The sequence below is a fragment of the Terrapene carolina genome, unplaced genomic scaffold (assembly GCF_002925995.2).
Source record: "Terrapene carolina triunguis isolate 2854851 unplaced genomic scaffold, T_m_triunguis-2.0 Scaffold231, whole genome shotgun sequence".
Taxonomy (NCBI): domain Eukaryota; kingdom Metazoa; phylum Chordata; order Testudines; family Emydidae; genus Terrapene; species Terrapene triunguis.
This window is the reverse complement of record NW_020664582.1, coordinates 19,932,620-19,944,128: the sequence shown is the minus strand read 5'-3', so window position 1 is coordinate 19,944,128 and position 11,509 is coordinate 19,932,620. Positions and strand designations below refer to the sequence as shown.

Genomic DNA, 11,509 nt, shown 5'->3' with positions numbered 1-11,509 from the left:
CACCATCAGGCTGAGACAGGTCTGCAATCTGCCAGGCGGCCTAGAGAACTATTCCCAAAGTCACTCTGGGGTCTGTGTCTTCATGCTGAGGTGCATCGTTACATGGTGATGAGGTCATAACACAGATGTCACGTCAACAACTCTGAGAGCAAAATGACCGAGCAGCAGCCTTCCCAGAATGCTCTGCTGCAGCACCCCATTCCCATCCCTGACTCCTCTCTGCTCTGTCTTCAGCCAGCCAGCTGCTGAGACCGGCGCCCACAAGCATGGACACTGAAGACAGCATCACAGAGCAGGTCTGCCAGGAGTCAGACGTCCAGGATGGCGAGTGAGTGTCGATCGTGGCAGGCTGGGGGTAATGTGAAAGGCCAGTTCCCATCACCAGCACGTGCTGACAGACCTGATCCAGGCCCCCTCCAGCTGAACTCAGCCCAACCTCTGTGTGACACCCGATAGTCCCCCCAGCCCCACCCGCATCCCCTGCTGGCACCTTGCATTAGCACGTGGGGGGGGCGGGTCCTGCCTCAGCAAAGCGGCCCCAAGAGATGGGTGTGCTGGGGGCTTCTGTTTCTGCTCTGCTCCTCAGCAACAAGGCTTCATTTATTCCTAAGAGGCGGCTTGTCTGGGACTCCTGTCACCCAGGAGGGGGAGGCAGGTTAGGAAGAAGCCAGCACCGCAAAAGCCCACTGAGAGAGGCTGTAGGGGGCCCGGAGCCAAAGAAACACCAGCCCCATTGCCGTGGTTTTTGGAGGCTCTCGCGGGACAAGCAAGGAGTCCGGTATGGCAGCTGCCCCCGGGTGGCCCCACGGTCTAGGCATTGCCTCCGCCGTCCAGGGGTCCAGGCTCGCCATGTCGGCTTGTGCTTGTCTCCTGCAGGCTGCGGGAAGTGGAGGTTGCAGGCCACACGGTGTTGCTGGTGAGGAATAAGATGGAGTTCAGTGCTGTGGGGAGCAAGTGCACACACGCCGGAGCCTCTCTCAGCAAAGGTAAAACCCGGCGGGTATCCCCAGCTGCCAGGCAAAGCTCAGGCCAGGGGCAAACGCAAGGAAGAGGCGACGCTGTCAAAGGAGACACTGTGCAGCGGATGGGCAGCTTCTCTCCAGGAGCTGCCGCTTTTCTAATGCTTCTGCCTAGCAGGCTGAGCTCTGTCTCGCTGCCCCTCTGAGCGAAAGGGCAAGGGGAGCCCACACTGTCGCCCCCAAGTCAGGGACAGCCCAGCCCCCCGGTGGGAAGTGGACCAGGATTCAGCTGCTTTTCAGGGGGCTGCCTTGCAGTGCCTCAGCAGGGTGTCATTGGCCTTGTCTGTGGCCAAGCGCCCCCTGCTGGACACTCACCAGACGGTTGTGTTTGGCTCCCTCCCCACATGTACCAGGGTGCTTTGAAGCAGGGGTTCTCACAAGAAATGTTTTGGTGGCCTCAGAGTGCAGCCACCACCTATGGCTGGTGGCCGCTCTGATAATTTTTCCTAAAATACTCAATTAACTTTAGGAAAAATAAATAAATATGCACATATACATGTCCAAATCACTAATTTATTTATGTAGGGTCTTTTTGCAGACTCGATAATAAAAATGTACCATTGTCTCTGTTCTTTACTGGACCTAAACAGAACAGAAACAAATAATGTGTTTTGCATGTTCTTGTCCCTTTTTGTTGTTGTTCCGTTTGCTTTTTGTGGTTGCTTATTTTTTTAAGACTTGCTAGGTAGTAAGTCTGTTTCTGTGAAAAGTGATATTAGTATTTTGTTAATATCACTTTTCACATCAGCAGACTTGCTAGCTAGCAGGGAGGCAGTGAAATGTGATATTAACAAACATACAAATATCACTTTTCACAACAGACTTACTCAGCCCTGGCAAGCTGGGGGACAAATTAAACCCTGGATGGGGAGGTGGGTAGGGAGGCAGCTGGGGGTCAGGGGCGATGAGGGGGGGGTGAGTCCGGGGACCAGAGCCCTTCAGCTGCGCAGATGGGGACTGGGGCCAGAGGATGCAGTGGGGCCAGGGGTGATGTTGTGAGTGCGGGGGGGAGGTGAGCTTGGGGCCGGCAGTCACTGCCACATGGCTGGGGGCTGGACTGCGTGGCCCCACGGCTGGAATCTGAAACCCTACATCTGGGGATCAGAGCCAACTGCTGCACGGCCAGAGCCCAGGGTCAGAGGAGGCAGCAGGTTGGGGGGGGCGGGGTGAGTCTGGGGCCAGGATCAGGGCTCAAAGCCTGTGGCCAGGGGATGGAGCCTGCCGCCACACGGCTGAAACTTGTCGCCCACCACCCCGGATCTGAAGCCCAAACCCCACCGCCTGCCTGTTCCTCCAGCGTTTGTGACTCCAGAGGGGGACAGGGCCCACCCCCTGCTGGCAGCCCTGGGGGAGGGGCCACTGCTTTGCCCCCCTCATCACCACCCAGGAGGCCATGGCCACACGAAAAGCCCCTGGTGGCCACATTTGAGAAACGCTGCTTTAAAGCCTCCCTTCTTCTGAGTAGGCTGCAGCACTGACTCTGTTTGGCCTCTCGAGCTCGCTTCCTGGGCACACGGTGTCTGTGTGGTACCCCTTCACAGAAGTGGGACCTCATGTCTGGCTACTCTAGCCTCCCAGGACCATTGCTGACCCCTCTCCCACTCTTTTCAAGAGCTCCCACCTTGTGGGCACTCTGGTTCACAGCTTAACCTTTTAGAGATGTGCCAATGGACGCAAACAGACACCTTTGCACAGGGATTTTGGAAAACAATCACTCTTTACTGGGCTAAACAGTTACACCAGCATGCCATTTCCTGCCTCAGTTTCCTCACCACTCTCAAGCATTCTGTGGGAACTGGGCAGTCTCCTAAGGAGTCCAGGGTCTTTCCTCTCTCCATTCCTTCCTGCACATGGCTTCTCCTCCAGAACATAGAGTCACTCTCTCTACGCCCTACAAGCAGTGGCTTTCTACACCCTGAAATGCCCTGTGAGAGGCCCTTCTTTTTATAACTTTCAGTCCCCTTTGTCAGCTGACCTCCAATCAGCTTGAATTCCCCACCACAAGGTGATCAGTTGCCTTGTTACCAGCCCACCAGGTAAACTGGTGCTTCTGAGCAGTAGTCAGCTCACTGACCATGGGGGCCTCCACTTGAATAGAAGACCTAATGGTTTAACAACACACCATTGTTAGTCCTTTGTCAACACCTCTGGAAATTTCAGCCCAAGATGGAGGTCTTTTTACCAGAAACCTTTTTACCAGGAACCAGACCAGCCTTGCAATCCAAATGGAGTTTGCAGTTTAGTCTAGATACATGTAGAGTCCATAATATCAACCAGAATTCATAAGTTGTACACAGGATTCCCCAAATGATCTCCCCCCATACAGTACTTCTCAAGGATAGTGAAGAGGTACACAGCGCTGCTTCGCAACACCCAATGAGGAGAACAAGAAATCCTGAACCCAGTTTGCGGACGTGAACAATTTACCCCTGGTACATCACATCACAGTCCGAGCTGGGAATAGACTCCAGGAGTCCTGACAAGAAGTTCTGTTCTACTCACTAGACAACACTTTCCTTGGTGTGTGACTTGCAGGAGTCTTGGCGGGTAACAGACTGCGCTGTCCCTGGCATGGTGCCTGCTTCAATATCAGAACTGGAGACATTGAGGAGTACCCAACTCTGGACTGTCTTCCCTGCTTTAAGGTGACATTATCCTTGTTACTTTCCATTCTACACCCCAGCTTGTTCTGTCTACTCTGTATTTGCTCCCCTTTTTGCCTCATCCATTACAGTCCCAGCCTGGGCCCTGGCCTCACCAGCAATTCTGCGGAAGTGTTAGAATTCTCTTCCCTGGCCACCGCTCTCCACATTGGTTACTGAAGAACTGGTTTTCTGGACCATTTGGCTCTAGGACCTAAATGCCTTTTCAGAAGCCTTGTTAGGCCCCTTGCCCCACATTGACTAGTAGCGCTTTTGAAAGGAAGAAGGATTCTCACAACTCTCTGAAGACCAAGCATGTAACACTTCTGTAAGTGCTAGCAGTGTCTGTTTGTGCTGCTTTGGCATTGAAAGGTGCCTAAAGGTCACTCTGAGCTTGTCAGGTGGAGCGCGGTGTTCTGTGGGCTTGGGTGATCAGCTGGATAGAAGAGTCCAAATGTGACCTGCCCAAGCCCACCTTCCGCAGAGGGGCACTAACTCTCTTCACTCTTCAGAAGAGTGAAACACGAGACCGTCCAGCACGTTTTCTTTTTCCCTTAGGGCTGCTCTAGCTTTGTGCCTTAGGCCGAAGGCCCTGGGTTGCTTCTTTGGCATCAGGTTGTCTTATTAGTTCCACATCCTCATCGTGCCTTCACTGAAGACCAGCCCACCTCCAATGCCCACCCTCCTCCTTAGTGCCACTTGACCCCAGAGTAACACAGGCTTTGGTAGCAGCCAGCTCCTGCAGGACACACACACTCCAAAACAGAGACTCCTCAGTAAATTCCCAGCAGCCTCAGCTATGCACTGAAATCCCACTCTTCTTCGGTCTTTGCAGGTGCGAGTGGAAGACGGGAAGGTATTTATTACTGCAAAAAAAAAGGTACTGACCTCACCTGCTCTCACTGAGTAACCACAGCAAAGGTGGTCCAGGGACCAGTTACCATTGTTTGAATAATTTCTTCTTTTCTTTCTGCCAGGACCTTGAAAGTGACCGAAAGCTGAAGGCCATGAGTGAGCGATGCAGGAGCAATGAGAACACAATGCTGCTCCTGGGTGAAGGTCAGTGAATCAGTAGACAAGCTCTGAACACAAGCACCTGTGCTTTGGTCATGTAGTTTGTATGTCAGCCCTTTGGGCACATGCTGGGTCTGCTGGGCTCTTCTCCGGGGCGCCAGTGGCGCTTTCCTCCTGCATGGCTGGTGAGTCGTGCCAGAATGGGTGAGACTCGTGTTTCTCTCACAGGTGCAGCTGCACTGGTCTGTGCAGAAACACTTCGTCAGGAAGGCTTTACAGGCAGGATCATCATGGTAACCAAAGAAAAGCATGTCCCATATGACAGGACCCAACTAAGCAAGGTTTGTGCATGGCCAGAGCTTCTCTTAAGAACTGCGATTGAGGGGATGGCCTGGGGAGGGCAGGGGGAGGACAGGAATTAGTAAAAGCTTCAGTCAGAGAACCACAGTCAGAGCTCCAGCTGCCTCAGCAGAGCTCCGTTAGCTAGGGCTGTGAGCAGAGCCTGGTTACATTGTTCAGCAAATGTCCCTGACCCACTCCCTATAGTGCCTCCTGGTGGAACAGGCTTGGACAGAAGCAGTTCTGAGCCAGTGATCTTACCCCATTCCCTGCAGCCCCCTCCTGCTGTAGACATGGTTGGCTTGGGGGGAGGGCAGTTCGATTTACTAATAAGGAAACACATTGCCCATTGTGAACATTTCCCATAAGGAAACTCCAGGAATCCAGATTGCAGGTCAGGTGCTGTTAACCTCTTGAACAGTGTGATTGGCGTTGTGGAGCTGCTCCTCATTCCTGTTGCTTTGCTGTACTTCCAGGCGATGGATAAGACACTAGAGAGCATTTACCTGAGGCAGCAGGACTTCTTTGAGGCTCATGGCATAGAAGTTTGGACTGACAAAGAGGTGAAGGAGCGGCAGCAGCTCATCTTTATCAAAAGATTAGTCCTTGTCCCTAACACTGGCCTGGGAGCAGGGGACCATTGCTGCAGAATACTGTAGTTCTCCTCTAGAATGGTGGGTCTATTAGTCACTCTGCCTGGGCACACACAGTGCATCTTGGGAGTCACACACCGAAGTCAGGTTTACCTGCTGGGCACTGCTGTACATGTTTTGGTGCATTGGTACATGTGGGTAAGCTAGTGGCAGACAGGCAGCAGTCGCATGGGAGGGAGGTGACTTTAGAAGGGGGCATACGGCACACTGGAGGTTTGGGATGGCTGGCTCCAAACTGTGAACCGTAGCATTCTCCCACCTTGTCCTTGGGTGCAAAGAGCAGACTGGGCTGGGGGCGCACAGGTCCCTGCATGGCTATGCGCTACGTGTACTTAGCCAGGCTGTGGAACGGAGGAACAGAACACTGCCCCGTGCCTTTCCGTGCTGCAGGTGGTGTCCGTGGACACGCAGGGGCAGAAAGCCCATTTCCAGGATGGGGCCTTCCAGAGGTACGACCAGCTCCTCATTGCGACAGGCAGCAGGTGAGAAAGTGAGGCAGCCATGTGTTTGCTCAGCACAGGGGGCCTGAGGGGGGAAGAGGGCAGCAGGCCTTTGACCTCCTGCTCACAGGGGGAGAGGGCAGGCACAGCTGCCTTTTAATAAGCACAGCAACTGTAACTGAAGTCTCCACTCCCACAGCCCCAGGCAGCTCCAGTGCCCCGGCTCAGACCTGGAGAACGTGTGTTCCCTGCAAACCCCAGAGGATGCTAAAAGGATTCTCCACCTAGCAACTGGCAAGAGGGTGGTGATTCTAGGCGCTTCATTCATTGGTACGAGACTGGCGTAGCAGCTGCCTGACTTCACACAGTGAGTCAGAATAGGGTGGGGTCAGATCACTAATTGTAAGCCGAGCCTTGAAATCTATTTTCACTGTGTGCTGATTAACCAAAGGCCGTTTGCAAAGAGCGGCTGCGATGCTCAGTGGTGGGTGGCCGCTCCGTGCTGTTCTGGGCTGTGCATTACTCTGTGGGGGGTGCCCCACCCCAAGCCATTCCTCTGGAAGCACCAAAAACTGCAAACAGCACTTGGACCTGGGGGAAGGGGATTTATTTTATGGAGGTGTCACCTCATCCTTCAGGAGTGCAGGCTGCCTTGTTCAGCACCATCTGGGAGAGTGGGGGTTTGCTGTGCCCTGGGGAGGCAAACAGGCCTGAAGTGCAGCTAGTGGGGTGCATAGGGGGATGGAGAATTCTTTGCCCTTCCTGGTACTTGGATCCCTGGTGAATCCCAGAAGATTCAGGATACTAGAGAGTGATACTTGTATAAAAGCAGGCAGCAGGGGCAGTATCTCTGACACACTTCCCACCCCCATGGGTAAAAGATTTCCAGCTTCATCTCTATTTCCAGGGAGAAGGCTGGTGCCAGGGGTGGGGTACTTGTGCCAATTTCACTGCAGACATACATGTCCCTTGTGTGCAGGGATGGAGGTTGCTGCCTTCCTTTCAGACAAGGCCAGCACCATCTGCGTGGTGGGAAGAGAGGAGTTCCCCTTCCAGGCAGTGCTGGGGCCTCAGGTTGGAGGTGTTGTCATGAAGGTATAGTTAATAGCGGACAGAGAATGCACACAGATCCAAGTGGTGTGGAAGCCCTACACTGCACACGCACAGTCACACAGCGAGCGCAAACCTCCCACCCACTCTGTGCCCGAGACACCACACTTACCCCTCCCTACCCACCTTGCACACAGCTCACCAGTTTGGACAGCTGTGCCTCATGTGCACACACATGGGCTATTCCTATCCATCCCTCCCTAGCCACACTGGTCTCCTGTCTGCCCCAAGCTAATATTCCCGCCTTATGTGCTAGGGCTCCCCTGTCTGAGCACAGACTGGGGGCGTGGCTGTTCCTCCATCAGCTGTAGGAGATGCCAGCTCTCTCATCCACAGGACCTGCTTGGGAAGGTGGGGTGGTACTCGGAGAACCCTAGTGGGCAGCTATCTGCCTGGGTTTCTGGAAGGGGAGGAATGTGTAACTGTTGAATTAATCAGGGATAGAACATTGATGAGAAGAGCTATTTTGGGCTGGGGTAATTCCTCTTCCTTGTTTCAGATGCTGCAGAATAAAAGAGTGAAATTCTACATGAAGACTGAAATCTCTGAGCTGCAAGGAGAGAACAGAAAGGTTAGCAAGTCCCTAACACCAGCTCCACACCTGGACTGCTCCCAAAATCTGCTTCCACTCTGGGCCTATACCGTTCCACTCCCAACCCGTGTTCCTTCCACAGCCTGCGTAATCTCCAGTCTCCCAGGGCACTAAACTCTACACTTGTTTCACATACACAGGCACTAGCTTGCTTTCCACTGCCCCTAGGATCAGAGTCTCCTGGGCCCAGAAACATGGATTGGGTGGTCCAGGGTCTGGGGAAGCAAAGCACCATAGTGAGGGCAGGCTGGCAGGGGGGAAGGGGTGTCTGGGGGGAGGAGGTTCTAAGGCAGCATCTCAGTGAATGGTGTTGCCTCTTTCCTAGGTTACAGAGGCTGTTTTGGCCAGTGGAGAGAAGCTACCTGCAGATGTGGTGGTGGTGGGAATAGGTAAGAGACTAACCAGTACACCTTTGCTTCATGTAGACACCGTCCGTATCTATGCTGCCCCTCACCTTCCAGGACCTCTGCGTATTCAACACTAGCTAAAACCCAAAGCAATGCTGCCCACCGTAAAACAGAGCCTGGCTAGCTCACATTCCAAGACTAACTCCCAAGAGAATAATTACTCCCTCTACCCTAGCCCCAACCAACCCCAGCCCCCCAAGATGCCCTGAGCAGGACATGCTTGTGACTTGATTGCCTCACATTCTCCCTTCCTGTAGTGCTGCTCCAGGAGTCCCCCCCAGGGATCCGTTCTTACACTCATTGCGCCCGTTACCAAAATACCTTGTCCTGCTTAGAGCTGGGGTTTGATTACCCCTCTTCAAGCTCAGCCAGCCCCCGGCCTGTACCCCTCATGCAGCTCTCATTGTCACCCTCCCCTCCATATGCTGCGGTTTGTTCTTACTGTGCTTTGCCAACTCCAGCCCATGCGGGATTGAATGATACTTAAACAGCTGTGCTCCCCCCTGCACTGGCCTACATGAGCTTTCTTCACGCTCCTGCCACACCTCTTGCGTGTCTTCGTCTTTCCCCAAGGTGTCACCTCCAACTCAGGTTTCCTGAAGGACACTTCAATTGCTATGGACCGTGGAGGCGCCATCCTGGTGGATTTGGTGCGTAAGTTCCTGCGAGGCATGCACACATCACGTTTAAAGGGCCGTGCATTCTAGGTCACTAATCACCCCCTTCTCCCCTCTTAGTTCATGCAAACCAACGTCCCAAGAGTCTTTGCTGCTGGAGATGTGACTTCATTTCCAGTCACACTGTTCGGTGGGATGACCGCCACCATCCGTCACTGGCAGATAGCACAGGCTCATGGTGAGGGACTACAGCAGCATTAGCACTATCTGTGTCTGCCTCCCTTCCCAACACAGCTGGAAAAACAGGCTTGAGAAATGGTCACAAGGCTGCAAGGCCTGTGCCTGGGGCAAGTGGGCTCCAAGACATGGACAGCCACTACCTATGCACCAAACCAGCTCCACTGACCAGCCCACATGCCACGCAATGGGGCCAGCTATGACCAAATGTCAAAGGGAGGAAGGGGAAGGGGTCATGCACTTAGAGGTGGGTAGCTGCTGCTGCCAGCCCAAGTCAGTCATTGGAAGCAATATCCCGCTTCCCACCTTGAGCCAGGGCAGGAGCCAGGCTTCAAGATGAGAGAGCTGATGAACCTGAAGTTTTAAAAGTCTCCCGTGAAAGTATCTTCTGGAAAAATACATTCTCCCCTCCTGGGGTTTTCTGGGTCATTTCAGGTCACATTGCTGCTTTAAACATGCTGACGAAGCAGAAGGCATTGAACACCGTTCCTTTCTTTTGGACCTCGCTGCTTGGAAAAAGCATCCGCTATGCAGGTGGGAGGGGAGCAGAAACCACCATCCCCCGCCCCATACCTGTGCAAAGCTAGGTGCTCAGATACTGCAGGGATGGGGACCTTATAAGCACCCGGACAGAGGTTTGAACCATTCTCCAAGTCAATCAGAGAGAGTGAGGGTGAGAAGTCCCCCACCCCCAAGCCCCTTCTTTACTTTGGGGAAGCTACAGCTGAAAGCAGAAAACAGTGTCAAGTCATAGCCTAGGACATTAGGGTCAGAGGTCATGTCCCCAAGGGACAAGGGTCACCCTCTCTCCCCTTGGCCACAGCCAGAGCCCTAACTGCATGGAACATACAGCCCCGCTCTCACCTCAAGGTCCTTCCACTGGTCTACTGAGCTGTCTCCCCCCCACACCTGCAGTTATTTGGTCATTGAGCTTAAGGGGCATGGAGGCATCGGCCCAGACCCAGGCCCCACTGCATCTTCTGTGTTTGCAGGCTATGGGAAAGGATACACAGAGACTGTTGTGAAGGGAAATCTGGAGCAGCTGAAGTTCTTGGTCTTTTACATCAAGTGAGTGACTCTGTAGCCCAATTAGCTTGGAACTCTTGGCAAGTCAGAGCCAGACCCGGCTAGTGAATCTGCCAAGAACTTACTCTTCCTGTGCAGGATGCAGCACCAATGTCCATGGTGCTCGGGGGGGATGGTCCTTGGCAGTACGGCAGGGGGCATGCTCCACACCACCCTTCCAAGAGTGTGCACAACAGGATTGCTGTCCATCCAGCTGCTGCATGGTGTGGCAGGGGCATGGAAAGGAGGGAGGAACAGGCCACCAGAGAAGAAGATTGACAGATCTTTCAACAGCCTCCCTGGTTTATAGAAAAGCTTCCTTTTGAGGTTCAATATTAAAACTGTAGGGTCCCAGGATTCAGAGACTGAGGCATATCAGCCCTGGAGAGAGGAAGGGAGAAGTAGGAAGCGGGATAGCATCTGTTTTCACTCTACCCGACTCTTAACCCATTCAGCGCTTGATCCCCATGGGCACTGTGCACTTTAACAGACCCACACTTTGCCATGGACAGCCTCCACCGTCTCTGCCCATGGGGATACCAGCTCCTGCCCAGCTCAGAGCCGATCAGAATAAAGCTGGCCCTGAACCAGCAATCCCTTAAGCTCTAGGAGGCTGCAGTGCTCTGTCACTCAGGGGTCTGGAGGGGAGAATATCTCATTTGCTGAGGCTTTTCTCTTTCAGGGATGATTATGTGATTGCCGTTGCCAGCCTGAACTTTGACCCCATGGTCTCCCTGGTAGCCGAGGTCATGTACTCTGGCAGACAAATCTCAAAAGCAGAGGCCCAGTGAGTAACTCAACTGACCCACTAAGTTCATGCCCCATGAGGTTATCGCTGCCTCGTTAGCATCAGCCCTGCCTGGGCCAGAGCACTGTCACAGGCAGGCCTTTCCTCAGCATCCTTTCTTCTGTTGCAGGTCCTCTGATATAACCTGGATGAAGCAAGCCTAATGCGAGACTGCCTGGGGGCTCGGTAACACCCCCGCAGGTGTAATCATTTCCCATACCTGCATCCTCCCGCTTAGGAGAAATAAAAGCCAGCATGAAACAGAGCAGGAGCCCTGCTTTTCATGTCTGCAATCACAACCATGGCATCCCTTCTCTTTACTTGGGAAAGTTGATTGGGGGGGAAGGAAGGAGAAGAGAAGTGCTGGATCAACCAGACATAACTTGTCCTCTCTTCTGTAGAGGGGAAACGGTTGGGCTGAAGAACAGCAGGCTACCACAGAGTCCTGGAACTCAGCTGAAAGGTGGTCGTGGCCAGCGTCTGAGCAAACAGGGGAAGCTCGTATCCCAACCATGCAGTCAGTCTGACAGCTCTATTTTAAAAAGTGCCTATGAATATCGGGCAGTAAGACAGAAGAGCTTTCATGG

At 53.4% G+C, this 11,509-nt stretch overlaps 1 protein-coding gene across 1 annotated transcript in view; it reads left to right on the top strand.

Annotated features, from left to right (window-relative positions):
• Window positions 1-11,193, top strand: part of LOC112102891 (apoptosis-inducing factor 3-like) — a 13,923-nt gene extending 2,730 nt beyond the window's left edge. The window contains exons 2-19 of the mRNA XM_026656570.2: window positions 235-328; window positions 877-986; window positions 3,555-3,664; window positions 4,497-4,541; window positions 4,639-4,720; window positions 4,904-5,016; window positions 5,491-5,577; window positions 6,058-6,149; window positions 6,307-6,437; window positions 7,087-7,202; window positions 7,717-7,788; window positions 8,135-8,198; window positions 8,790-8,866; window positions 8,954-9,071; window positions 9,506-9,604; window positions 10,063-10,138; window positions 10,818-10,922; window positions 11,053-11,193. Of these exons, the coding sequence (XP_026512355.1) occupies window positions 267-328; window positions 877-986; window positions 3,555-3,664; window positions 4,497-4,541; window positions 4,639-4,720; window positions 4,904-5,016; window positions 5,491-5,577; window positions 6,058-6,149; window positions 6,307-6,437; window positions 7,087-7,202; window positions 7,717-7,788; window positions 8,135-8,198; window positions 8,790-8,866; window positions 8,954-9,071; window positions 9,506-9,604; window positions 10,063-10,138; window positions 10,818-10,922; window positions 11,053-11,086 (1,593 nt within the window). The 5' untranslated portion in view covers window positions 235-266 and the 3' untranslated portion in view covers window positions 11,087-11,193. The remainder of the gene's footprint in view (window positions 1-234; window positions 329-876; window positions 987-3,554; window positions 3,665-4,496; window positions 4,542-4,638; window positions 4,721-4,903; window positions 5,017-5,490; window positions 5,578-6,057; window positions 6,150-6,306; window positions 6,438-7,086; window positions 7,203-7,716; window positions 7,789-8,134; window positions 8,199-8,789; window positions 8,867-8,953; window positions 9,072-9,505; window positions 9,605-10,062; window positions 10,139-10,817; window positions 10,923-11,052) is intronic.
• The last annotated feature ends 316 nt before the right edge of the window (window positions 11,194-11,509 follow it).